The following is a 26468-nucleotide window of genomic DNA, read 5'->3' on the forward strand; positions in this document are numbered from 1 at the left end:
TTAGCCTTTAGTATTCTATTGATTTCTTGGTCAGGAAAAGGCAACGCCTATTTTAAAGATCACTAATGCAGTAGAGTTATGTTATTAATATCAATACATTCTACGTACCACATTTTTAGCAGTTCAGTAAAATACATACTTTCAAATCTAGAAAGAGAATAGTAAGTAAATAATACAGACAATCCTTCTGAACTGTCCTAAAACGATACCAGGGTTGTTTTTTTTGTTTTACTGCTCATATACAGAAGGGACAGAGATAATGAAAGGTTCTTGGTAGGATCTGCCCTGCTGCTGGTTTCTAGACTAAGATAATTCCTTCTCAAGAGTTCTTAATGAAATAGTGAACAGTCTTGTGGTTGGGATACCATTTCTTTGAGACCAGAAATGTTTCAATTTTATATTATGTGCTGGAAGAGCTGTGGAGAGGAGCCCTAAATCAAAGTATTTCCTCTAAACAGAATTATAGTGCTTATAATCCTCACTACCTCTTTCACGTAGATATTCCCTTTTCCAGATCTCAGTCAACAGCAGAAAAATCATAGCACCTCCTGTTACACTGCTTTTAGTTTCTGTGCCCACTGTGTTGCTTTTTGGAGAAACAGCAAAGAGCAGAAGACTGCAAGAACTGCTCATAATATTACGTAAATATTGATCAGCATTACTGTCACATGGCCAGATGGTAAGTTAGCACGTACAACGTGTTTTTTCCTCAAGGATATTCCTTTGTTTAGGCCACAGGGATTTTCTGCTAGAAGGAAATTTTTTTTTTGGTCTGGATGACAGTCATTGAAATACAATTGTCTGAGATTAAGACTTTTCTAATTTCCACTGGTACTTTATCAAAAATATTTTAAAATATATTTTTGAGCTAAACCAATTACGGTTTTATTGTAGTAGTTTGTTCCTCCTCCAAAAATACATATATGTAACTGAAGACTTTTTTTTTCTTCTGAAATGCTTCTTGCCCTATGCAGGAAACCATGTAATATTCGAAAAACAGAACATGAGTTAATCTAGTGCTCATGCAAGTGAAAAATACTGACTTCAGCACAAAACAGTGGAAATAGATTAACTGCAGTTTTCTCTATATTCACAAGTGTCCTTGAATCTTGACCTGCAATCCTCTGATTTTTTTCACCATAGGCATCTTTTAAAGCTACCACTATAGCTAACTGTATTGTTGTGGCAGCTGGTCACCTTGCTTGAATCAAGAGTATTAAACATTGTATTCATTGGCGGCCTATCTCCTTAGAAACTATCAGAATTATCACAGTTTATTCCAATAGTGAATTTGGCTAAAAAATAATAATTTTATTTCATTTAAATTCTGATCCTAAGGCAAAATTCAAGTCCAGAATTTGAGACCCAAAAGGCTAATATATCACCAGTTGTACTGCCTAGGGCTCGTTTCACTTACCCCTATGCTTCCTACTGTTTTAACATTATGTTTTTAACATTATATTAAGCATAGTTTTCACACTGCTGGAGATTATTTTGCATTCCACAGAACATTAAACCCTTACAATGGCCAGTAACATTAGTTCTTCTACACCAGTGTGCAAATGTGACCTAACCACTATAGTCTTGCTGAGAATAATTTATTGCTGACTGTGAGTTACACACATAATTATTTGCCATATGTTTCTTTTCTCTCTTGTCTTCTTCCTTCATAAAAGAATTTAACTCACATAAGGTACCATTAAAGGTAGAACAATTGAATTTCCTGCATGTTAGCTGACATTCTGCTAGATGCACAGTATTATGAAAAGATGGGCTCACAGCTCTGTTCCTTATTTTATGCATTCAGTTTTCATTTTGAAGTTGCAGGAGGGAAGTGTTATGTTATTTCAGTAAAGATTTTTTCCCACTTCCACAACACTGCAACACAGCTGCTGGTGCAGAACAATAGATAAATAAACACAGGCTGAAGGAATCTTACATGACTTTGACCTTGCACTTGATCTTGCATTGTTCTGCCTTTACAATTATCATATTTTAAAAATATAGTCTCAGTGGTCAACAGTGGAATTATCTGCCTTTTTGAATGTACATTATTCCAGAGCCAAGGAGAACTTACGTTCGAATGACAATCATAAAGCTGTAGCCAATAGTCCCAACTCCAACAAGGAAATACGAAAGAGGCATCCTGAACTTGAGCCATCCAATTGTCCTCTGGTTATTATAGTAACCATAAAAGAGTACAGAATACTGTGCAAAGCCCTGAAAAGTCAGCAAAAATTATAATGTCATGTCAGTTAAATATGCACGTAATCAGAAATTGTACCAATAGCAATGTATTGAAACATTCATTTCAATGCATTCAAAACAGTTGTAAGCATCACTATAATAAATCTCACGGGATGGAAAATCTCTCATTTAGAAAGACTTAGAATATTTCATGTCAACTTTCAAAACTTTTCTCTTTAAAACTCCTCATAGGAACTCCATCTACGATTTAATGGGTCACAACTTTTTCATCCACATACTTGTTGTAAAGACAAAAACATTTCTGTTTACAAAATTTGTTGTACAAGTTGCTTGCAGATAAAATGCCAGATTTTTAACTTAATTTTCACATTTCTAAAATTTACTTGCGTAGTCTATTTGATATAAAATTCTCATACACCTTCTCTGTCTAGCAATGTTGTCTGCTATTCATTGGGTGATCATTCAATATATGTTAAACAATAGTTGCATTTTATGGATAATTATTCAGTATGCAGGTTTTTTAACACTTAGACTCCAAGGCTGTAAAAAGCGCAATGTAAGTGTACCTTCCTTGTCAGCAATTCACAGTGTATCTCCTTTTCTAAAAATCTTAATGACAATTTCCCTCTCTTCTACAGGTCGTATTACTGATTTTTCAAAATAATTACTAGTACATTATTAACTGCAAGGAATTGCTGGTATCTAAAATGATCCACATAGCTAAAACTTCCTCAGATTAGAGCAAGAACTCACCTCCTAGAAGACTATATCCAGAACCTTTACAAGGACAGCTCAGCACATGCACAGCAATGGCAAAGCTCCAGCTGGATGTAATGATTTCAAGTCAAATACAGGGTATTTCACCATGTAATTGGTGGATAGACTATGCATTACTTCTTTGACACTAATACAGTAGGCTGAGGGTTTTGTGATGTAAAAAAGCCATTTACTTCCCTTTTGCTTTTCAGCTACTCATTTTACTTAAAATCAATAACATCTTTCTCATATATTATTGCAAAACATGCACTTAGTTTATTGTAGCTCTTACTATATATGAAATAAGTCACAGTGTTATCTGGAAAACCTAATTCACAATTCTAAGCTGAAAATGAAATATTAATATATGATAAACAGAAATATTATTCAAAATGTCTTGATTTGGTAATCAACATATCTTCTTTTTTTTCATATCAGACTAGCTTTGAGAGATGTGCCTACACATAACAGATAATAGTATGTTCTTCTCTGATAAGGGAAATATTGTTAGAGAACACATTTATTACTAATTACTAGTAAAACATCTACACCAGTCAGGACACATTCAAATTCAATAATATGTCTTTTGCATCTTTTTGCTCATTAAAGCATCCTATAATCCCACCTTAGCCCAGCTTTCAATACAGCCTAACACGGCTCTGGAGAGCCTTTTGGATCCCTCAGATTATTAAAATGCTTTTTAAGTTGCTGTGTTCTGCAAAGTCAGAGATAATTCCTCCACTGCGTGTCATTCAGTATGTTGTTTCCTGGGCTTTGCCTACTGCATTTCACCATAAGACTTGAAACATCTTTAGCTGTGCACATGTACATGTGCATGGAAGATCTCTTTCACTCCTTTCTGAGCCTAACATAAAAGAGGGGTGAGATAAGAATATTGGTCAAATGCTTTATTGTAATGAGCCTTGAGAGACTGATTTTTTTAGGTTTGGATTCTTATCTGAACTGTAAAATAGACAACATTAAAACTGAATTCCATGTAAAATGTATCTAGATCCAAAACTGTTTCTCTTTGCCATGTCAGTGAAATGATTACAATTTCAGGCGCAAAAAAGCAAAAGATATGTCGAGCTCATCTTTTCTTTACTGTCTTAAAGGTTGGTGGGGTTTTGTGGTTTATTTTAGGATGAAATAATGTTGCTGATATGGGTTCATTTCTTTATAACTTACTTGGTAGCATACAAGAATTGCTAGCAGATGAAAGATACTATTTCCTGTGCTGTATAATTAAAGATGTCGTTGTCTTCAGTGAGTACTTGTCAATCTGACATGCCTCAAGAAAATTCTTTTTTCCCCTCAATATTTCAGGGGATCCATCTCTTTCACTGCCCTATTCTGTGTTTATTACCTTTGCTCCTTATGTTAACTGCTACTCTGTTATTTACTGTACTTTATTCTTCCGAGCTGTCAGATTCTGTTTCTGAATGTTATTATAAACTTCCCCTCTCTTTCCACCATCTGCCTTCATTCATCTTTTCTCAAATATGTTTCTTTTAAAACTTTGTTCCCATTTGCTGTATAAAGCTCTTCTAGTCTCTGTTCTCTTTACAAAATCTCCACGTTACTATGATTCCTTTTTCTCCACTGTCTCCCTGATGTTTTAATTTCTCATTTTATAATGTCGTCATCATGATCTAACTTCCCAGCTACATGTCTAGATGTATTCTTCCTGTCATTCAAATACACAACTCCTGATGAACCAGATGCAATGTCATTTTATGCAGCAGTCATTCTAAAATGTTACATACGTGGCTTTTTAGAAAGATCTTCCTATGCTTTTGTATCAAAGGATGGTCCATCACTTTATGTGGCAAAATAAAGCAGAAGTAATCTGTTCACTTTACATACCTTCATAGTCAGAAGACAGACAAACATTGTAATTTCTATCTCTTATTATATTATTTTCTTTAAATTCAGTTGTCTACAGTTAATAAGCCTGAAAGATTTGCTTGTAAATGAGAAAAAGGGTATATCCAGTTAAGTTTTTTCCAATGTTCTGTCATCTTACAACCTGATTCTTCCTCCACTGAAGACTGAAAATAGAGCCAAGGAAGGTAAATAAAGGACCAAAATCTGGCATCATCTGAATCTCCACACGAAGGTATTGAGCTGCAAACCAAGGGATCCTGTTTGAGATCTGCATGTCACAAGATTAGGGATCTCTCCACACCTTAACTATACTAAAAGATGTCAATATTAATGAGAAGCATAGATGCTGTACCGTTTTTCTGTTTTATCAGGAGAGATCAGAGCTGACCTCCTGTTGGAAAGGGGACAGGTATGAAAATCTGCCTGTGCCCCTCCTGGGATTGCCTGTGTAGAGCTCCATAGCCTGCATAGTTCTCTTCACTGGCATGGGTGGAATGGGACCTCACATGTGCCAAACCTACATGGAGAGGCCACTTTCAGATGAGTGGTTCTGCAGGCAGCTGGAGAAGCTGAGCTGTGAACTGGGGGAACCTGCACCTGAGTTTATTTTTCCAAGAAATGGGTCTGCTTCCAACATCATATTCATGCTTTCTGTTGCTAAAACAACTCAAGTGCTAAAAGATATGTATATGCATAAGTCTTTAAAAGTCTTGGTACTTCTTACAGAAGGGAAAGAGTGCAGCAGATTGAGAACACAGTTCAGTGGATGCTGCTTCCATTAATCTGAAGGAAAACCTTAACTAGACAGTTGCACCCTTTCACAGGTGAAGAGTACCTTTTGATGACATTGACTGCACGCCATAGAGAAACTTAACAGCCTTCTGAGCAACATACTGTAATACCAAATTTATCATCAGCTGACTTTATACAAAATTATACTATCTTTATATAAAGAGGCCAACTAGAGAGACATGCCACGTGCAAAATTAGATAAAACTGTTGTTTTCAGGAAGAAAAAGCAGTATGACATATTTAGGAATATACCATTAGCTTGTCAGTACAGGAGGTATAAATCCACAGGCTAGACTGGGCATCAGATCAATGATAAAGAATTAAGACATGCTTCTCAATTCAGCTAAAATATCTGCATATTCTATAAGACTGAGAAAAACTAAAAATAGCATTCTTTGTTTTAGAAAAAGCCTACAAAGCCCATTATTGGAATTCCTTCTCTTTTTTCTTATTCACACTGCATCCTCAAATTCAGAACCTTAATCATATAAAAACAGAGGACCAAATTCACCCTTAAGAAATGGAAAGTCAGTACGCAGGGATGTGAATCCAGCTTTGAGACTTTCCCATGTGTCTTTGGATTACTGCACATACTGAAATGTGCATGTGGACATTGAGCTTCATTATATGTTTTGTTGGAAGGAAATATCTATCCTCAGAAATTGTGAAAAAAATATGTAAATTAATTCTTTTGCCATTTTCTCCTGAAATATTTCACATTAAATCTCTGAATATTAAATAATGACATAAAAACCCATAATAATCAAAGAGTCATGTGAATATGGAGTATTGCAAGTTTATGCACTTACACTAAAATCCCAGAGAGTAGCAAAATTCATAGCACTTGCTTCTTCAGCTCTTGGGACAGTTTTTCTAGGTAAAGAGCCATATGGCTTCCCCATCAAAGCCTGGAACCAAAAATTAGAGCAATTTACATTTTAAAGCGAAATACCAACACAGGGAAGGGATAGTGATCTGTCATTTCTTAGGAAGACTTGTTTTATGCTCTTAAACTCCTTAGTGAGGATGATCTACTTCTCCAGTTCTTTTCATTGCTCCTCACATTAATGATTGAAACTATGGTTAAAGTATGCATTAATGGTGTTTTCTAAATTTAAAGTGATGTTCCACCAGTATCAATGGATTGTCAAACTGTGCCGCTTACATTCAAAGGCATCAAAGGCAAATTCCTCTGATGAGTGGTGTTTGTCTTACAGACAAGACCAAAAGATTTATTTTTCTTGCATTATGGATTTTATTGGTTTTTTTAATTTAAATGTATGGGAAGATGTTAGCGATTCAGTTTTTGGATTCTGAGAGTTCCACTGCTGCTGGCAAGATGCTTGCTCAGCCACTATATATGTCCTCATGGGGTCCTTTCCAGTCTTTACCCTAAAACGGTTGGGCATTTTCTCTGTTTTGGCTTCAATGGAAGTTGCATCATCCTATTGAAACGCTGTACTAGGCAGCTGTTGGAAATTCCTACCTGACTCTCCCATCTGCTTACTAGAAGATAAGTAAAAGGATGTGGAATAGTGAAATCAGGAAGATGCCATAGTACTTTTAATTCCATATAAGCCCTCTTTTTAGGAAGACAATATGGTGGTTCAAAGGAACTAGAAAAATATTGCATTTCACAGAAGTGATTTCTGCTTGAATTACATCTGCCTTGAGCAGCGTTATTAACAGTGATGCCGCACACAGCGCAAAACTTGAGGTGTCTTTCTCGTGACTTTACAGCCCTGTTGGGCCTTATCAGCATGAGTATGAAGACAACTGAAAAGGATCCATGGTGCCTCAGAGGCCTGGAATGTATCTTTCTATTGCAATGCACTTTTTAGTCAAGATACTCCACTTGGCTGCTTCTTAGTCTCAGTTCCTCTCCTTAGTTCTCCATAGAAAAAAGAGAACTTTAGCACCATCCCAGACCATGGAAAAACACTTTTAGGACACAACCCTATATACATTTTTCTGCCGTGTCTATTTCAAGACATCTCTCTGTAGAGACAACTGTCCACAAAGTACATCTTTACAGCCTTAGTACACCTTAAAACTTTTAAAAGGAGCATAAAGAGATTACAAATTTATTTAAAGGTCCAGTCCTATGAAATCTCACTGCAAACACAGAAATTCACATAACAATTCTCAATGATAATTTAAAAGATCCCCACCTCAGGCACCATTACAAGTCCAAAGGTCAATCCAAAGAGAATCATGTTTATTCCGTACATCCAGCGCAAGAATATGAAATAAGATGCTACTGATGAGCCAAAGTGACCTATGAAAACATGAGATGTGAAAATAGGGCAGGTAATTTAGTCCTTTTATGTTATTTTACTTTAAGATGAAGATGCTCAAAGTTTATTTAAAATAAATAAAATCAGAGGAGGCTTTTCATTTTCTTTATTACCATAATTTTAATAACTTTTGTCCAGATTGCATACTAGCATTCACTGATGTGGCAGAGAAAAGAGAAACAAAAAAATATGAAAGTATTATTTATACATAGTATTTAGTGTCATGTAAAAGCTGTGATATTTACTAATATTAAATCCTCTAGCGGCAGGATTCAAAGCAAAGCACACTTTTTTTTTGTTTTGTCTGATGTGGATTGTAAGCATTCCTGACATGTTAAGTGAGCACCAGCCCAGTCTTAATAGGAAGCAGCACAGAATTAGCCACTGGGGATAGTCTTTCCAAGGGCACAAAATACTTGTAAGTGCTGTTATTGGAGTGCTCACGAGAGTTGTTCACAACCAAAGAACAAAAAGATCTGCAAGTGTTTGTACCCTTTCTTTCTCTTACTTTGTTATTTATGTGTTCCACCCACACCCAGGTGTGGAGGCAGTCCCATCACCAGGTGCACAGATGAAGCCTTGAACTCCACTCGCTCTAGACCCCTGACCCAGACCTCTGCAAAGAACAGGAGGCTGCAGGGGAAACAGTGTGCACTAAGGGCCTGATTTGACCAACACTCTGCAAGTCAGGCCAAACAGAAATAACAGTTCAAAATCAACCCCAGCTTGCTGCAGCACAGCTCTGCTGAATATAGTCTGTCAGAGTTAGCAAAATACCAGATTTCAGTTCAGTTACCAGTCATTTGCAGGGAAAAAAGTGACCTTTCAACAGGTTTTTCACACACAGTCTAGTTAGGTAGTCTGATGCACTCTGATGGCAAATAATGAGAAGTAAATATCTCTGTTCAGAGGAGTTTGCATTGGTATTTCCAAACTGTTTTGCAAGCCTTGTAACAGATTCTTCCATTCTGTAAAATGAGGTTAACATGGCTGGTGCTATTTGGGGCATATATACGCACATTTTACTATAACAACAAAATCGGTAGAAAATTTAATACACTTAAACTGGTATAACCCCAGAGTATAAACAGAGACTGACTAGTAAGAAGCATCTATCAGGGCTGTGCAAAGGGAGGAACAAGCCATTCTGTCAGGGATTTCAGCATTTCAAATCTTCTTTATTCACAGTTCAGAATGAAACCACAATTTTGAAATTTTGCATGAAGAAGTAGCCAATCTTAGCAGTGGCCTATATAGTGGGAAGTCTGGGTAGAGGCATAAAGCAAGAGACTGAGTTAGTCAATCTGGCTGTGATACGCCAATTACCCAATTACAACCCAGCTACAGCCTTTGGGGATGCTATGGATTAAAAAAAAAAGAAGTGCAGGAAATTAGGAAGATTTCTGATTTCAAGACATTTTTGATACTGTAGACCTCTCCATGCTGCATTAGGTCGTTTGCTCAAATCCTAATATCCCCATTCTTTTCAGAATGGCTTCTTTTCATGCATTAAGTTATAGTTCTTGTATCAGTTATCCTTATGAAATCATTGCCATGCATCTGTCTGGAACATCTGCATTAAGTCACTGCATTGGAATTACATGCATTAGTATAGTTATTGCAAGTCACAACACACAGACTGTGCATGGGCTTTATTGTTTTTCACCAATGAGGCAACAACGGCAACCTCTGATAAGTGAAAAGCTTAGCTGGCGATGAGGATAATTTACTATGAATACCCTTAACTACATTTCCAGAGTGGGCAGGTCCAAACAGGGAGCAACAGGGAACATGGAAAAATGGTACAAACAGCCTGCACCAGCTGTGAACAAAACCAGTCCAGGTTACACCAGTGTTTTGAATCCACTCTGGGGTGCAATATGTTCCAGGTATGAGTGAAAGAGTAATACTTTAAAGTAGACTTTAGTCATCTTTTCCTGCATCCACAGCCTCACCATACTATGCATTGGCATGCAAATCGGCATGCACAGTATAAATTTCAGCAGTGGAATGAAGAGGCTTGCCCTGTCCCAACACAGCAATGTGTGTTTCCCACAAAGTCCTGTTGCACAGGTATTAGTGAATGTCTAATCTGTGAGGAAAAGAAGCATCTCTTCTCTAAATATAAATACTTCATATATTTATCAACTTCTACCTCTCTTAAACGTCAAAACCCCAGCAGCAGGTTCACCTATTTCCGACACCAGGATGCAGCACAGCAGAGCTTGATGCCTGTTATTCTGAAGCTGGCCTCCCTGTGCTGGAAAGGACTTCTCATCTTGAAGCAGGGAGCCTACTTGAGATAGCCCAACACTTCAGGCTGATACCTGGTCTTACTAGGTAGCTGGTGGCCTGGAAGAGTCAGACCCAACTGAAGAGGGCTGTGATAAGAAGGGCCACATTTGTTATACTGGGGACCATTATGAAACTAAGCAGAGGTTAAAGATGAGTTTTCTTACTAGGACTTAAATGTAGTTAGTACTTTCCTTTTTTCTTCTTCTTTTTATTAGTCTCTTTATTTCTTTATTCTTTTATTTATTATTATGAAATGACATTGTTGATTATAATTATCACAGAAAGGAAATGTCGTGGTTTAACCTCAGCCAGCAACTAAGCACCACACAGCTGCTCGCTCACTCCTTACCCAGTGGGATGGGGGAGAGAATCGGAAGGGTAAAAGTGAGAAAACTCATGGGTTGAGATAAAGACAGTTTAATAGGGAAAGCAAAAGCCGTGCACGCAAGCAAAGAAAACAAGGAATTTGTTCACTACTTCCTGTGGGCACGCAGGTGTTCAGCCATCTCTGGGAAAGCAGAGCTCCATCACATGTAACGGTTACTTGGGAAGACAAACGCCATCACTCCGAATGTCTCCCCCCTTCCTTCTTCTTTCCCCAGCTTTATATGCTGAGCATGACGCCATATGGTATGGGATATCCCTTTGGTCAGTTGGGGTCAGCCGTCCCAGCCGTGTCCCCTCCCAGCTTCTTGTGCACCCCCAGCCTCCTCTCTGGTGGGGTGGGGTGAGAGGCAGAAAAGGCCTTGACTCTGTGTCAGCACTGCTCAGCAATAACTAAAACATCTCTGTATTATCAACGCTACTCCCAGCACAAATCCAAAACATAGCCCCATATTAGCTACTATGAAGAAAATTAACTCTATCCCAGCTCAAACCAGCACAGGAGAACTTTTCCAAGAATTTTTGTATCTAAACATTAACAATCCCCCTGCTGCCAGTTCATAGGCCCACCAGAAATGATTCCTGTAAAAAGTTTAAATGTGTGGTTAATGCAAGTTTGTAGTTTAGGACACAGTACGAAAAGTTTAAAACAGGGGTGTATCTTCTCATGCCAATCTTAATAATGATTAATAGTGAATAAAATTTATTTATTCTTCCTATACCCTGCTGTAGCACATTTAAGGCATAGTAGTGTGACTGTTGAATTATCTGACTTGATGTGGTCAAGGTGGTTCCTGCGTATCTACAAGCAGCCTTGGAATAAAATCAGAATTGTTTCTTCAAAGCAGACAGGAGCACTTAGATTTAACTATAACATTAACTGGTATCCTTCTTGGATTAGTCTGACCTATCCTAAAGGACCCCTTTGTTTATCAAAAGTGTCTTCTTGAAGTCTGTTTAAATTTGCCCATGGTAACAAAAAAAGCTTGATAATACTTGTGTCTTACACCTTGGGAGTTCCCAGGCATATCAATACAACTCCAGATACAGAGAGTTTGCTCAGTATGAAGCATTTTTTTCCCAGGTCTTTCTAGTGTACAAGTAATGGCCCAAGGAACTTTTCAGTTCAGTAGCACTGACAGGCACATGTGTGCCACTTGCCCCAGTCCAATGCATTCTTCATTTGACCTCTTTTTTCCTAAAGCTATACTATTTCTATTGACTTTATGTGAATTTAGCAGTTCTGTTGTTCTCATAAAGTGTGTTTATTTCAACGTTGCTTTTCCCATTAAGTTTCCTGTGTCAGCTGGAAGTGGTAGGGTGGCACAGCTACCTAACCTCTTCAGTTTGCGTGAGAGAAAACTTTCCATGTCATCTAACATTGTTTTACCAGTACAGTATTTCTTTTTAAGTCAAAGAAATCTTTCCCAGTAGGACATAATTGATCTTTTGCCACTATGCAGGTCCTTAATTCACTTTTCATTTGCAATCTGTCTACAACCCTGGCTACTTTTGAGAATGGAACCCAGCAACAGTAGAGTATGAGCATCAGGTTTTCTAAAAAAGAGCTTGTATTACATGTTAACTCCTGAACTGCATCACAAGGACGACAGATCTTTGCCATTCTATTAATATATGGCTTGATGTCCTTTTCTTTGTTGATCCTCTAGATTTCAAAGTAGGTATCATGATAGTCCTGCACTAATGCTAATTTATACGGCAAAGATTGTTAGTGCTCTGAAACTGTTTTCTTTTGGACAAATCATGCTTGGTTGTTCAGATGCAGTTTTTTAGAATGACTGAAGAAAAAAATCAGTGTTTCTCAGCAGTTAGAAAATTATATTTAATTCCCCCATTTTCTACTGTAAACAGTTACTGCCTTGTTTGCTTGGGATTTTTTTATAAAGAGCTCACTTTGAGATCAGAAAACGCAAATAATCTTCATGTAAGAGCACAGAGATGACATGCTGAGAAGTTAACTGGTTGGAAGCTAACAACTGTAAAGGTTTGCTGAGCATAAACTATTCCCTCACACAAAGGTATTTAGCCAAATGAAGAGATTTCCTATACAGAGTAGTCTGCACATAACTGTCAGGCTTTTGTTCCACTCATGCTCCTGCTGTTTACACCTTCTTTTAGCTGGGATTACGCAAGATTCAAACAGAACTTGAAATTTCATAAATTCTTGCCTCTCTTTTAGGTGCTATTGACTTAACCTCTTCTTATACCATTAATACTTACAATTCTGTGCTTAGTGCCTGTCTTTGGAAAGAAAATAGCTTATAGCATAGTATTAGTATATCCATAAGTAATTACACAAAGCAGTTTTCTATTGGTCTACATTTCTCTTATTTCAACTTAAAGCTACAGTGCTACTGTAATATTCTGCGCATGCCCAAAGGTGAGGGGTCTCTGCTTGGGCTGGGGTCTCCAGCTCAAGGGATGTGACTTTTGGTATTCTAATGAGGATAGTTCGCGTGAGGGTGCTTCTTATCACATTTCTACTAGTTGTTTCAGATGGTTCCCAAAACATCTTAATTATCTTACATATTTCTCCAGGATGTGCTTTTCTCCCAAGGACAGTAATTCTTGTTTAGACATTCTGCGTTCCAGCCTGAATCCCCCTTATCAGCTTTACGTAAGCCCTGGCCTTCCACCAGCTCCTGTTAGACTACACTGTTAGACTACATTAGCAGTGATCATGGAGGATTATATAAAAGTTTTACCTCTAGTTTCTCTGGGCTAAGAGGCTGCTCATCTAGCTGTAATCCCATCTGTTGCAAGGAGCAGAAGCTACCCATGAACATTTCATTTTCAAACATGTTTAACTGGTAAATGAAATATACCAGCTACTTACCTGTGTGTATGCCTGTGTTCTGGTGGAAAAATTATCACAAAAGAAACATTAGTTCGAAAATATTAAACTGTGTAGTGACATGGAAAACAGTTGTACAGACCCAGCTCTGCGGTGGAGAACTGAGCCAGCACATTTTGCATCATCAGATTTCCAAGCGTGGTCCAAACAGCCTACTTTACCTGTCACAATCTGATGTCATTTGCTGCTTGTTTCACTGAATTGTCTGCTCCAAAAATGTGCTGCCATGCAGACAGTGTTCGCTCTGATTTTCTTTATGCAACCATATTTTGCCACATGAAACTGCAACCCACGGGAACTGACATGACTAAGTGCTCACCACAAACAATGTTGTCCAACAACAGCATCTTTTTAAATATTGATCCTGGTGTCCAAGCTTAGTGTTCAACCATTTTCTCCAACCACTCCTCAGTATTTCGGGTGGACTGAAGGATCCAGAGTGCCATGTGAGGTGTTGCCTGTGCCAACAAGATTCTCTAAGGTGTTCAATGTGCTGCATTTAGCAAGTCTTACATAAAGTCTTAAGCAACCAACGACATTTTTCTGCCAAATTCTTTATAAGCAGTATCAGGCAGATTCTGGTCATAGTCTGATGTCATGTGTTTAAGTCAGCAGTGTTACTGTCATTTTACAAGGGGCTGAACTGAGCCCCAAAAGACAAAGCCATTGGTGCTAGGAGTCAAGGGGGAATCAGGTCCTTGCTCAGTTTGGAGACATCTGGAAACATGCCTCCCCTTGCAGAGTTGCTTCTTCAGCTTCCTTAACACAACTGCATGTCTGAAGACAGCAATTGTTAAGAATATTTCATTCCCTGGAGTTCATGCATACAAGCTTGAAGCTGACTCTGTTGAAAACGTGGCTGCTCCTCCAATATGTTCTGTACTTGATCAAAATCTGGAGATTTTGATCAGAGCTCGATATAAAAAATGGTTTTACAAATGATCTCATACTGAGTCTGCTAACCTGAAATTTGGAGAATGCAGGGTAATCCTTGACTCAGCACCAACAGTTTGTTAAATACCAAGAAACAGAGGATAACTCTTTCCCTTTTACTAAACTTGATACAGTATGACCAATGTAGTACACGTCCTACCTACATATAAATTCAGACGACAATTAGGTTTCTAGAAAAAGTTGAAGCAATGTTTTTTTTTGGTCTCTGTGACTCAATGTATCTTAATCTCTACTCTTCCCTTATACACAGACCAGCTTTTTTCCATTTCAGTTTCCCTCAGTTCTCCTTTTTTAATATCAAAACCCCCTTTTTTTCTGGGACTTGGAGTTTTATCAGCATCATCTTTAAGATGACCTTGACCTTAGTACTACAAATTCATTAATATGAGGTACACGCTGAGAGCTACTGCTTGGATTAACCAGAATAAAATAAATTATGACTTAAAATTCTTTCCCTCAGCCATATTTCAGAGCTGTTCCCTTGAAATCAAGACTTATTCTAGACTATAGAGTTTTGCACCAAACTGTGGTTTAACTGTACTTATTAAATTACTAATATTCAGACAGAGGATTGTTTCTGCAAGTGAAAGCAATTGCAGCTTGCTTAAGCAATACACTGAACAGAACAAAAATTAATAGAAAAAGAGTAAACTTCACAATCCCCTGACATGAAAAGGTGATTTTGGTACTGTGATTTTGGGACCTTCCAGGTGACAGCAAAAAAGTTACTAGTTTCAAATAATGAAAAAATAAATACATATAAAGGCAGGAGTGTAAAAATGACCCTGTTCTATTTTTGCATTCTGATTTTACAAGGAAAGAAATGTGTCTGTTGGAAGTTATTACTAACAGAATAGCTTGTGCCAGGACTACTCCTTTACAGAAACTTGCAGAAACATCGGTCTCACAAATCCTCAAGGTGTCTATTATGTATCCAGACCATTAAGAGATCACATGCATCTTGCTGCTGAGTTTGATTTTAACTACACATATGCAGCACCTTCTTTCTAAACTCCACCTCAAGTGAGTAGATAATCTGTTCAGCAGTCTGTAGACCATATGTTTAAGGACATTATATAAGTTCTTCTCAAGGGTTATTTTGCAGTCCAAAACTCAAAAAGAATTCACAATTTTTCATTTTCTTGTTCTACTACTATCATGGTTATTGTCTTTTGATGCAACCCACAGCTTCTTCCAAAGGCAACTTTTCTAAAATCAGTTTCTATTGCACTTTCATCTGCATTTCATCAGTGGCAGAGCCTCACTCAGGTACCTGTGCAGATAAGCCAAACTTCCTTCAAAGACAGGGCTGCAGTTTAAATTAATCACTGGAACTGAAACACAAAACTCTCTTGTGCCAAAAACCTACTCTCAAACATACCTGTAGTACTAACTACACTGTTTCATTTATATTTATGCCTAATATATCGGGACATCCAAGACCACCATTGTTTTCTCTGTGTTGTATTATATGGTTGAAAATGAGAGAAATAACACCAAAATACCTCTTACATAAGACTCAAGACGATGAAAAAACATCACAGAAATAATTATGGGATAAATACAGACAAAATAAAGTGGAGGCAGGCAACAGCTAAATCCCAATTCCACTTTTCTAGGATTAACTTCAACACTGGCTCCTGCACTGTTACCTGTGTATCGAGGATTTTTATCTGTAAGCTGATGAACACTCTCTCAAGGAAATTTTCAACTACCTATAATATCAAGCTCAATAAATATTAATGAAAAATAAATACTCATTGATTTTATACTACACACTGAATACAGACAGGTATTTCTAAAGTATTGAAAAATAATTTACCATTTTGGCATGCATCAGGAATATGATACTAGATACTATTCTTTATTACCTTCCATAAGTACTTACTTTCAATCTCCTTAATTTTCATTTCCCAGGGTATGCAGGCTGTCTTAAAATTCTCAAAATCTCTTTGAAATTTCATCCATTTCTGAAAAGGGTCACAGATAAAAAAAATCACCATCATCTCAGTGCCCAGATGTTCAATTTCCCCTTGAGCTAATGTAACCCCTTAATCATGCACAGTATCCTTTGGCAGAGCCCACTGCAATTGAAGCACTAGCTTATGAAGAACCATCTCTGTTTGTTTGTTCTAAATATGTCTCCTACAGGTTTTGTGTGAAGTCCCTATTTCTTCCACAAGAAGAATGATTAAATAATCCCTTCTTTTCATGCCATTAATTTATTTTAGAATTGTTTCTGAGAATTTAATTTGTTATTTCCTTTGCTATTCAAAATTCAGATCTGGAACTCAAGCTGTGTCATTTAATTACAATTACTCTACCCAGTAGTTTATCTATTGGATAAGTATAACTTCTGTAATTGAGCTTCCTGTGCCCAGCTGAGTTTAAAAGCCTAATTGTTTTCTGTGAACATTAATGCTTGTGAGATATGACTACACAACTGCTTGCAGAAAATCCAGTCTAACTAAGGGTAAACCCAGCCATAGCAAGTAGTCCTGCAAAATATTCTTAGCATCATTCTGCATTAGCATTTTATTCTGGGGCAAGAGTGTGCTTTTGAAGTGAATCTCCCAAACCATCCCAATTTACCATACTTACATTTGCACTGTAAAGCAGTGTCAGAGCATAAAACTAAGTCAAAAGATGTACTTGAGGAGTGTACTTGAGGAGCATGCTAATCCACATCCACCACTACTGGGTATTTAGTCTTTGGGACCACACAGGACTTAGCCCAAAGAAAGACCTACCAGAATGCATATTGTGTGAACACTGGGTCCTCAGCAAGCACTGTTTGGCCTTTCGGTCACAATCCTACAGAGCCATATTGCTTCCTAGGATATATGTGGCCCTAGAGCCTTGGCTCTGTGGAGATGCCTACAGTATTTTTGCTGTGGGGCAAAAAGACACTTTTTGATCTTTCACAGAAGGCTGTCTCAAGGGAAGGACTGAGCTTTGGATTTAGTCCACAGAAAAACCCAATCTACACCAAGAGAAATTAACTTTCACAAGATATTAAATTCTTGCAAACTCTTGCAAAACAGTTGATTTTTGTTTTGATGACAAGTCTCATCAAACTGTGAGCTTGCATTAGAAATCTTTTCATGTGAGAGCAGTGGAAATAGAAGTGTTAAAATGCAAAGAAAGACAAGGAACTCTATTTTGGAAGATGGGTACATATGGCAATAATCTGCAAAAGGCTCCCAATTTGCATTACATGAAGTTAGTGAAATAATAAATTTACCTTGGTCATCATCACTTTGTATGCATAGAATTTTTTTCCTTTTCCTTTTCCAAGAGCACCTTCAAACTTTTCAACAAAAAGCTGGGCTTCCCTAGAAAATGAGGGCAAAAGAGAGATAAAAATGATGCTATGGTAAATTTGATATTGTCTCTACCATAGTAATGTAATTTTTTATGTGTTCTAACTCCTCATAGAGTTTTGTACAATCTTGTTCCTTTAGTAATGTTTAGAAAGAAAAGCTCTGAGATTTTGTATTTCATAGAAGACTAATCATATGTAATGCAAACAGAACAAGCAACTTCAGTCACCTGCTCTAATCCAAATGCATTTGGAGCTCTGAGATCTGCCTACATCCGGATAATGTTAGCAAATATTTTTAGTCACAGTAACTTTCTTTTGTAGTTCCGCTGCTGCCCAGTTGTGCCACTCACAAACTGTTATTCCTCCTGGTTCCACCAAGTATAAATTGTTGTCCAGCTACCTAAGGGAAATTTATTTTCTTTTTTTATTTTAGAGATACGTATACACTAGAGCCTTGGTTCCCCTGTGTCTACCCTTCTCAAGACTAGATTTAATTCAACTCTTCAGAATTTCTGCATATATCATTGCTAACTGTACCATTCTTGGAATAATTTCTTAGTAGTGTAGCTTCAGTGGTCCCCAAAAGACTAAAATTTTGCTTATAAAGATGTGGCAGTCAAATAATACCCTGGTGATACAAATATGAAAGGAAGATTTTAAAATTGTTTTAAAAAGGCATAACATCCATGGAGTAAAACAATAAACAATCGAGATCAAGAGCATACTAATATTTCCTCGATTTCATCTAATTTTCATTTATAAGTATGACTTCCATGTGTGTCTCTATTGAGAAAATGTGCCCTAAAGGCTAAATGTCCTGGTTTAAAACACTGGAAAATAGAGTAAGAATTCTTAGCTGCCAGTGTATGCACAAGACTGTATAACTATTTTTTCATTGCACTAGATGACTGTAAAGCATTGTGTATTATATTAGGTATTGCACTAAGCACTTGGAAAAAGGTAGACTATTGCAAAAACGTTAATTGTGATGCAAGTCTCTCCAGAAGTGCTACAGATAAGCTCACTGAGTGAAATTAATTATCATGCTTACATCTTCTGCTTACATATTTTATGTAAGCAAGCAAAAAGATTGTGTTAAACTGCAAAATCTGGCAACGGCATTGGCAGAATAGTGGTGTAGCTGTGATAAAGGAGAATTAAAATTATGTGTCAAGAAGGCTATTCACTGTGTCATGATTTCTCTTAACTCACGGTTAAAAAGCTCAACATCTTTAAAAATACTGTGTACAATTAGTAACTGCAAATACTTAGGGTGATCTTCATACTATCATTTGAAGACCTAACAAAACTTTTCCCTGCTAGACACCCACTGCACCGGTCACTTTAGCTCACAATACCAAGGCTACAAACAGCCTTTTGTTTCTACGCTTCCCAAGATGGTGCAAAATTGAGCTGCTGAATTTAGCTTTCACTGTTTGAGAGCTTTCCCCCTTTGAGAGCCCTCTGAGCACTCTCACCTTCCGAGTGCTCACACCTAAACACAGCTGGTGAGGCATCGGGATCACTGCCAGTTCACCAGACCTCCATAGGGGTTCAGCATGCCTTTTCCCATCATCTGAGATCTCGTTTTCTCCTTCAAAGACAGAGGTTGGCAGAAGCAAAAAGCTACACACAATGACATGAATCCTAATCTAATCACGCATTTTTTTTTCTTTTCCCTATGGCACAAGGCATGCACAGATTCAGATAAAAGAGATAAAATACCCAGCCACCAATCAAGCCACACATCCCACCTATTCACCACTTCAAAGTGTTCCTCAGGGATCAAGTCAGTGTCTTTCTAAGGCTCTAGATCCCTTATTTTCAATTGTGCACTTCTGAATCACATTTGTATTCTGGATTTTGGAGTCTGATCTTTCTGTACTTTAGCTAGCTTTGACACTGACTGAGCCTTCTTTATTTTCCAAACCACTCTGAGTCCTTCAGAGATTTTCTGGCTCAGTGCTCACATCTCATTCTTTCATTTTGATTCTCAAAAAATTCTACTCTTAAATTTCAGAGTTCTAAAATAAGTCAGAGAAAACAGTTTCTTTCATCTTCAGGAAACCAGTGTCCAAGACTCCCTTTTAAGTCTGTGTCCTCATGATTTAAAATCTTGTTGTACTGTCAGGAAAGATAAGGCAGTCCTAACAGCAGATGGCAGCTTCCTTGTAAACTCAGCAGTCAGTGCTAGAGCAGTACCATAAAAGCAGCCAGAGTCAATAAACTGGATATGAACCAATCTCCCAAGTCAGCATATCATATTCTGGACTTAAGAGAAAAATCTTCTACCACCACTTCTATGATTATGTAATTCAAGCACTGGAGCTTGTTCATGAAAAATTACTGAAATCAAAACCTACAGAGCTGTGGAAAACCTCTGCTTTCAGTCACTAATTTAATGCAGTTATGCTGCAGAATATGAAGATTTCAAGTTGTATGTTGTTTTTTTTACAGTGAAGTAGTAAGTTAGAAATTTAAGGGGATAATATGAAAACAACTATTAACACATTACAAATCCTGCATAATGGATATGAACACATTTTGCATCTGTAGCTGAACACAAAAGTTCTTCACAAACATGTCCTGCTATAAAATTAAGCTAAGCCAAAACAAGAAGGAACTTTCCACAATGAAAGTCATAAAAAGATTTATTTTAAACTTTTAATCCAAGCCTTCTGTTCACTTGTTTGAAATGTCTTTTTACAAGGTTTTCTACAAAAAAATAGTATTTCTTATCCCTCTCTGTTTCCTGGACTCTCCATCAAGCAGTATTTCAAGTTAGAGTGTTAGTAGTATTTAAGCTTTTTCTCCAAGATAAATCAAAACATTGCTTTTTGAAGGTAGTGATCCAGATCTCCCGGTTTAATACTGCTGACTCTCCTGAATGCTTCCCTGGGTTTTACTTTGCCCGTTGCTGAGGTTCCCTTTCTCCCTGCATCCCTTCTTTCCCAACACTGCCTTGCTCCAGCGTGTGCTGGTTATAAACCACCCCTAAATGTTACTGCTTTATAATTTGTTTTTCTCAGATTTTCACTCCATTGACCTGCATTGGACTAAGTTCATCATTGCAGCACAAACAAACCAGATGATGATCTGATATCAGTTGAACTTCTTACTCGGTGGTGTCCTGGTTTCAGCTGAGATAGAGTTAATTTTCTTTATAGCGGCTGGTATGGGGCTATGTTTTGGATTTGTGCTGGGAGTAGCATTGATAATACAGAGATGTTTTAGTTGTTGCTGCACCAGTCAAGGACTTTTCAGCTTCCCATGCTCTGCCAGGTGCAGAAGAAGCTGGGAGGGGGCACAGCCAGGACAGTTGATCCAAAGTGGCCAAAGGGCTATTCCATACCATATGACGTCATGCTCGGTATATAAAGCTGGGGAAGAAGAAGGAAGGGAGGGGACATTTGGAGTGATGGCGTTTGTCTTCCCAAGTAACCATTACGCGTGATGGAGCCCTGCTTTCCTGGAGATGGCTGAACACCTGTCTGCCTATGGGAAGCAGTGAATGAATTCCTTGCTTTGCTTCGCTTGTGTGCGCGGCTTTTGCTTTACCTATTAAACAGGTTTTATCTCAACCCACGAGTTTTCTTATTTTTGCTCTTCCGATTCTCTCCCCCATCCCACCAAGGAGGAGTGAGCGAGCGGCTGTGTGGGGCTTAGTTGCTGGTTGGGGCTAAACCACGACAGGTGGTTACACATGCAGTCAACTGAGTTACACATGCAAGACTGGAGCACAAAACTGGTTGGATCCATACATGTACAACATTTGCGAAGCTACTTTCATGTTTCATGAAAGAAGTATGAAGCAACTCCTTTCATTTTTTAATATATTGCTTTCCCGTACTTATAAATTGTTGTATAAATCTTGAAAAAAATCAACTAAGTCCAAGTGGTGGACTTAGATATTTTAGTTTTCCATTTACCTTGTATTTGCATTCTAGTCTAGTTACAATACACTGTGATTTTTTGAATTAATAGGACTTTTGGCAATAATGCATATTTCACACCAACCATGACAAGAAGATGTTTCAAATATGCATTAAAACCAGCAGCTATTAATATTTCCCATTCTGGTGAAGTAATAGACAAAATCGTCACATAGTTAATAATTGTTGCATAGTTAATAAAAAAGTAGCAATATGACCCAAAGAGTTGTGGTGAATTGAGTTAAATCCAGTTGGCGGCCAGTCACAAATGGTGTTCCCCGGAGCTCAGTACTGGGGCAAGTTCTGTTTAATATCTTTATCAATGATCTGGATGAGGGGATCAAGTGCACCCTCAGTAAGTTTGCAGACAGCACCAAGTTGTGCAGGAGTGTTGATGTGCTTGAGGGTAGGAAGGCTCTGCAGAGGGATCTGGACAGGCTGGATTGATGGGCCAAGGCCAGTTGTATGAGATTCAACAAGGCTAAGTGCCACGACCTGCACTTGGGTCACAACAACCCTATGCAATGCTGGAGTTTTGGGGAAAGGTGGCTGGAAAGCTGCCCGGCAGAAAAGGACCTGGGGGTGTCGGTCGACAGCCGGCTGAACGTGAGCCAGCAGTGTGCCCAGGTGGCCAAGAGGCCAATAGCTTTGTATCAGAAATAGTGTGGCCAGCAGAACTACGAAAGGGATTGTCCCTTTGTACTCGGCACTGGTGAGACCGCAAGTTGAATACCACATTCAGTTTTGGGCCCCTCACTACAAGAGAGACATTGAGGTGCTGGAGCGTGTCCAAAGAGCAACGAAGCTGGTGAAGGGTCTAGAGCACAAGTCTTATGAGGAGCGGCTGAGGGAACTGGGGTTGTTTATCCTGGAGAAAAGAAGGCTGAGGGGACACCTTCTCACTCCCTGCAACTACCTGAAAGGAGGTTGTAGCGAGGCGGGTGTCAGTCTCTTCTCCCAAGCAACAAGTGATAGGATGAGAGGAAATGGCCTCAAGTTGCACCAGGGGAGGTTTAGATTGGATATGAGGAAAAATTTCTTTACTGAAAGGGTTGCCCAGCATTGGAACAGGCTGCCCAGGGAAGTTGTTTGAGTCACCATCCTTGGAGGTATTTAAAAGATGTGTAGATGTGGCACTTAGGGGCATAGTTTAGCGGTGGACTTGGCAGTGTTAGGTTGAGGGTTGGACTTGATGACCTTAAGGGTCCTTTCCAACCCAAATGATTCTATGATTCTATGATTATTATGCAGTTGAAAGAAACAAAATTATTTAAAAAAAAAAAAATTATTTTGTGAAAGAAAAGAGTGAAAGTCGTATTCCACTCTTGGAATGCATGAAATCAAGTTACCTTTGACGTTATACAAGCATGTCTTACCTTTTGGTGTGTGGTGGATTTTACCAATAACATTCTAAAGAGCATTTTCATACTGCTCATTTAGAAAGACTAAGTCTTACCAGGGAACCCCACCACATGCAAATATACAGAGGAGTTATTAAGTGCCCCAGAGCAGCCTGTTAGCTGCATCCATAAATATTTGCATGACTTAAAGATCTTATTTAATTGGTAGTTAAATGCAAATCTCAATAACAACTTGATTCTATGAAAAATCCCCACCAGAGTTTTAATGAAATATATGAAAAGCAAATTCAGCTTGAAAGAAGGCTTATGGGTAATCAGGCAGAAACCTGTGTGCAGTTATGTGCAAGGAAGTAATACAGAAACCGTAACTACTAGATAATGCTGGACGGAACATGTTTTCCTTCTCCCTCTCAGCTTTTCTTCCCTCACCAGCTCTGCAGCTCATTAATCCCACTGGGTTACCTCTGACCTCTGTGATTTGTAGGTTAAGGAGACCTTTCCCTGACTTCTCCTTAAGCTTCCTGGCTTTAAAAGTTCAGCAATGACTTGGCACCATTCAGTCAGGGAACAGGCTTGCAATGTCTTTTCCATGTCTGTGACACATGCTCTTTTTTGTTAAATATAATCTGATATGTTATTTAATTCAGGTTTCTACCTTGATGTCTAAACTATCTCACTGAAAGACGTCTATTTGTACATCCTTGCAGACATTTGCCACACTTTGTCCTTTCCTCCTTTGTCCTTTCTTTTGTGCTAAAAATAAAATGTGAGGACAGGAAGAACTATCAAACAATAAAAAGTAGTCCTAAACCCATAGAACTGTTTTAGAAACCACAACAACCAAAACCACATACATATACATGCAAGCTTACTTGGAAGTAATGCAACTTCACTAACATGAGGACGTGTCAAAAACAACACAGAGTGACAAAACTGAGCTTTGTAATCGCTGGTATCATGTGTTATAGGTAAATTATCTATATCACAAGATAGGCCAAAGTGTGCCCTGTTAGCTAACTGTGAATTTAAAGAAGCTTCAGCGAAACCTTATTAATTGAATTACAAACACAAGGAACTAATAAATGTTGCATGGGGCCAGGCATTATTGCCCCGGAGAAGCCTGAGTTAATTATTAATACTAGGTGTGGAGTTACAGCTTCCGAAGTGTAGGTGTACAGTACTTCGGGCACTTCAGTGTTGCAGAGAGAGGATGAATTATAGCTCTCAGAGGTTGTTGATAATGAATAGGATTCAAGTGGATTGCTCGCATGTTTCAGTAACAGTTCAGGAAGGTTTCAGCCTCCAAGATCTAAAAACTCATTAAAAAGAAATGTCGTATTAATATTGATCACCCAGGACTTCTCCAAGTCTTAAAAAGATTGGCTAAAAACTGACTGCAAAACAATCGTTGTCAGGCACAGCTCACTTGAAAAGCAGTTCAGCAGTAATAATGGGCAAATTATAGTGTTATTTAATACTCAGCTGGCCTCCAGGACATCCAGGCTGGCCTCCAGGACTGCCAGTATGTCCACAGCAAGAGAGATGAAATACTGATTCATTGGAGTACAAAGAGTACATCCAAAGATGGGAAATTTCCACCATCCCACACATGCAACTTAAGTAGCTTTGGGTTTTGTATACTTATAAAATATTCTGTTTCCAATTCATTGTCTTGATGAGTAATCTAAGTCCTGTAATAAAATAAATGATGCTAAAAAGATACTGAAAAATTGCCACATTATATTCTGTCCCTGGCAGATGAAGAGGAGACTGCTCTGCTCTGCTCTGTTTTTCTTAGAAAAAACAAAAAGTTGTCATGGATCTCTTTATGTTCTGTATTTAACTGGAATTCTTTTAAAAAGCCTAAGCTTGACATTTGACTGCCTTTTTTTTTTACATTGTTATTTCACTTGTTTTGATAGTTTGCTAACTGGCTTGTGGTACAGCTTTAAAGTGAGACCACTGTTGGCACGTTTCTGGATTCTTGTGCTCAATTCTCTGATTATATGGTACCATAATAGGCTTTGCTGGTGGATAGCTGTTAATAGTCTTTGCTATTTTATAACACAGAACTTTGGCTATCTAAAGTGTTATGTGCACTAACAAGGGGAATGAGATTAGTATACCAGAGCCAAACACGGTAGCACAGCTTTTAAACCTTCCCCTTTCCTTCGTATCTGTGCAAAACCCAACCAGGAAAATGCACAGAAAGGGATGCAGTCCCCAAAATCAGACCCTCAGAGGTAAATTGGGATAGCTTTCCCTGGAGGTTTTCCAATTTGCAACAGCTAAAGCTGTGGCCCATGAGTTTTGGGTTTCTGTACCTTTTTCTAATCCAAAAATCTTTTCAATAGTTTATCCCACTCTCTAAATCTCAGTCTTGTAAATAATAATTGATGTTCACTATCATCTGATGGCTCTTCAGGTAATTTTGTGCTGGCCTGAGTAGGCAGTGTCAAGAGGAAATGCACACAAACTATAATCTCCCATAGGAAAGACACAACGACAGTACTCACAAACCATGTAAACCAATGGAAGGAAAACGAAAAGAACAAGAAAACTCTTCTGAAGAATATTTGTCTTGGAAGTGAGAAAAATTCTGGACTCCAGCCACACTCATGCTCTCAACAACACAGCTACTATGTCCCCAGCCTGCAGCCTAACATGTCTATTGCTTAGGGCCGGGGAGAGTGGTGAGGCTGTTTCCTGTATAACATCTTTTCATTCCTCTCCTTGGCTTCTTCCTCACTTTTTTCACATCTCCAGACCTGTAAATATTTGACCATGATGTCTCAAGGTGAGGTTAGAGTCTGACAGTGCTGGTACAGCTTAACTTCAAACTGCAGAGGTACACTCTGCAGCAGAGCAGTATCCTCAGTTACGGTTCTTCAAAGGATAGTCAAGGGCTGCTTGAAATGCGTCTTTCTAGACACAGGGATGTAAATTAGAAATTAGAGCTGATCTAATTTACCAGTGCAGCTCTATTAAGAATGCCATTTCAGCAATGAGTATCTCAGCCAGGTTTTGACAGAAGGCGTTTTCTACAGGGCAACTAATTCTGCATCTGTGTTCTAAAATTATTGTTCATTCATGCATTTTCAGAAAAAAAGAATGAAGGAAAAGATTAACTATTTTACAAAGTAGTAACTAGAGCTATGTAGAAATCATCTTTTCCACCCTATACTTTTTAAGCTATGAAAAAACTCTCCCTTGGGAGAAACTGGTTTTGAATCATGAAAGAGAGGGGGTTGTTCAGTCTTGAAAATGCTTGAACAAAATGTTTCAACAATTAAAATTTCTTATTGTTTTTTTAAAACATAAAATTTAATGGAAATTAAATCTTTCCCCAAAAATAGTTTGTTCTGACAAGTGAAAAAATAATATTTAGAATGAAAAGTCCTA

At 38.1% G+C, this 26468-nt stretch overlaps 1 protein-coding gene across 1 annotated transcript in view; it reads right to left on the reverse strand.

Moving 5' to 3' along the window:
* TMC1 (transmembrane channel like 1) overlaps nt 1-26468 on the reverse strand; it is a 72757-nt gene that overhangs the window by 25329 nt on the left and 20960 nt on the right. The window contains exons 5-9 of the mRNA XM_072859779.1: nt 17693-17783; nt 16337-16418; nt 7815-7921; nt 6453-6551; nt 2078-2220 (exon numbers count right to left, since the gene is read on the reverse strand). Coding sequence (XP_072715880.1) covers nt 2078-2220; nt 6453-6551; nt 7815-7921; nt 16337-16418; nt 17693-17783 — 522 coding nt within the window. The remainder of the gene's footprint in view (nt 1-2077; nt 2221-6452; nt 6552-7814; nt 7922-16336; nt 16419-17692; nt 17784-26468) is intronic.

This window comes from Ciconia boyciana, chromosome 4, assembly GCF_034638445.1.
Source record: "Ciconia boyciana chromosome 4, ASM3463844v1, whole genome shotgun sequence".
Classification (NCBI taxonomy): Eukaryota; Metazoa; Chordata; class Aves; order Ciconiiformes; family Ciconiidae; genus Ciconia; species Ciconia boyciana.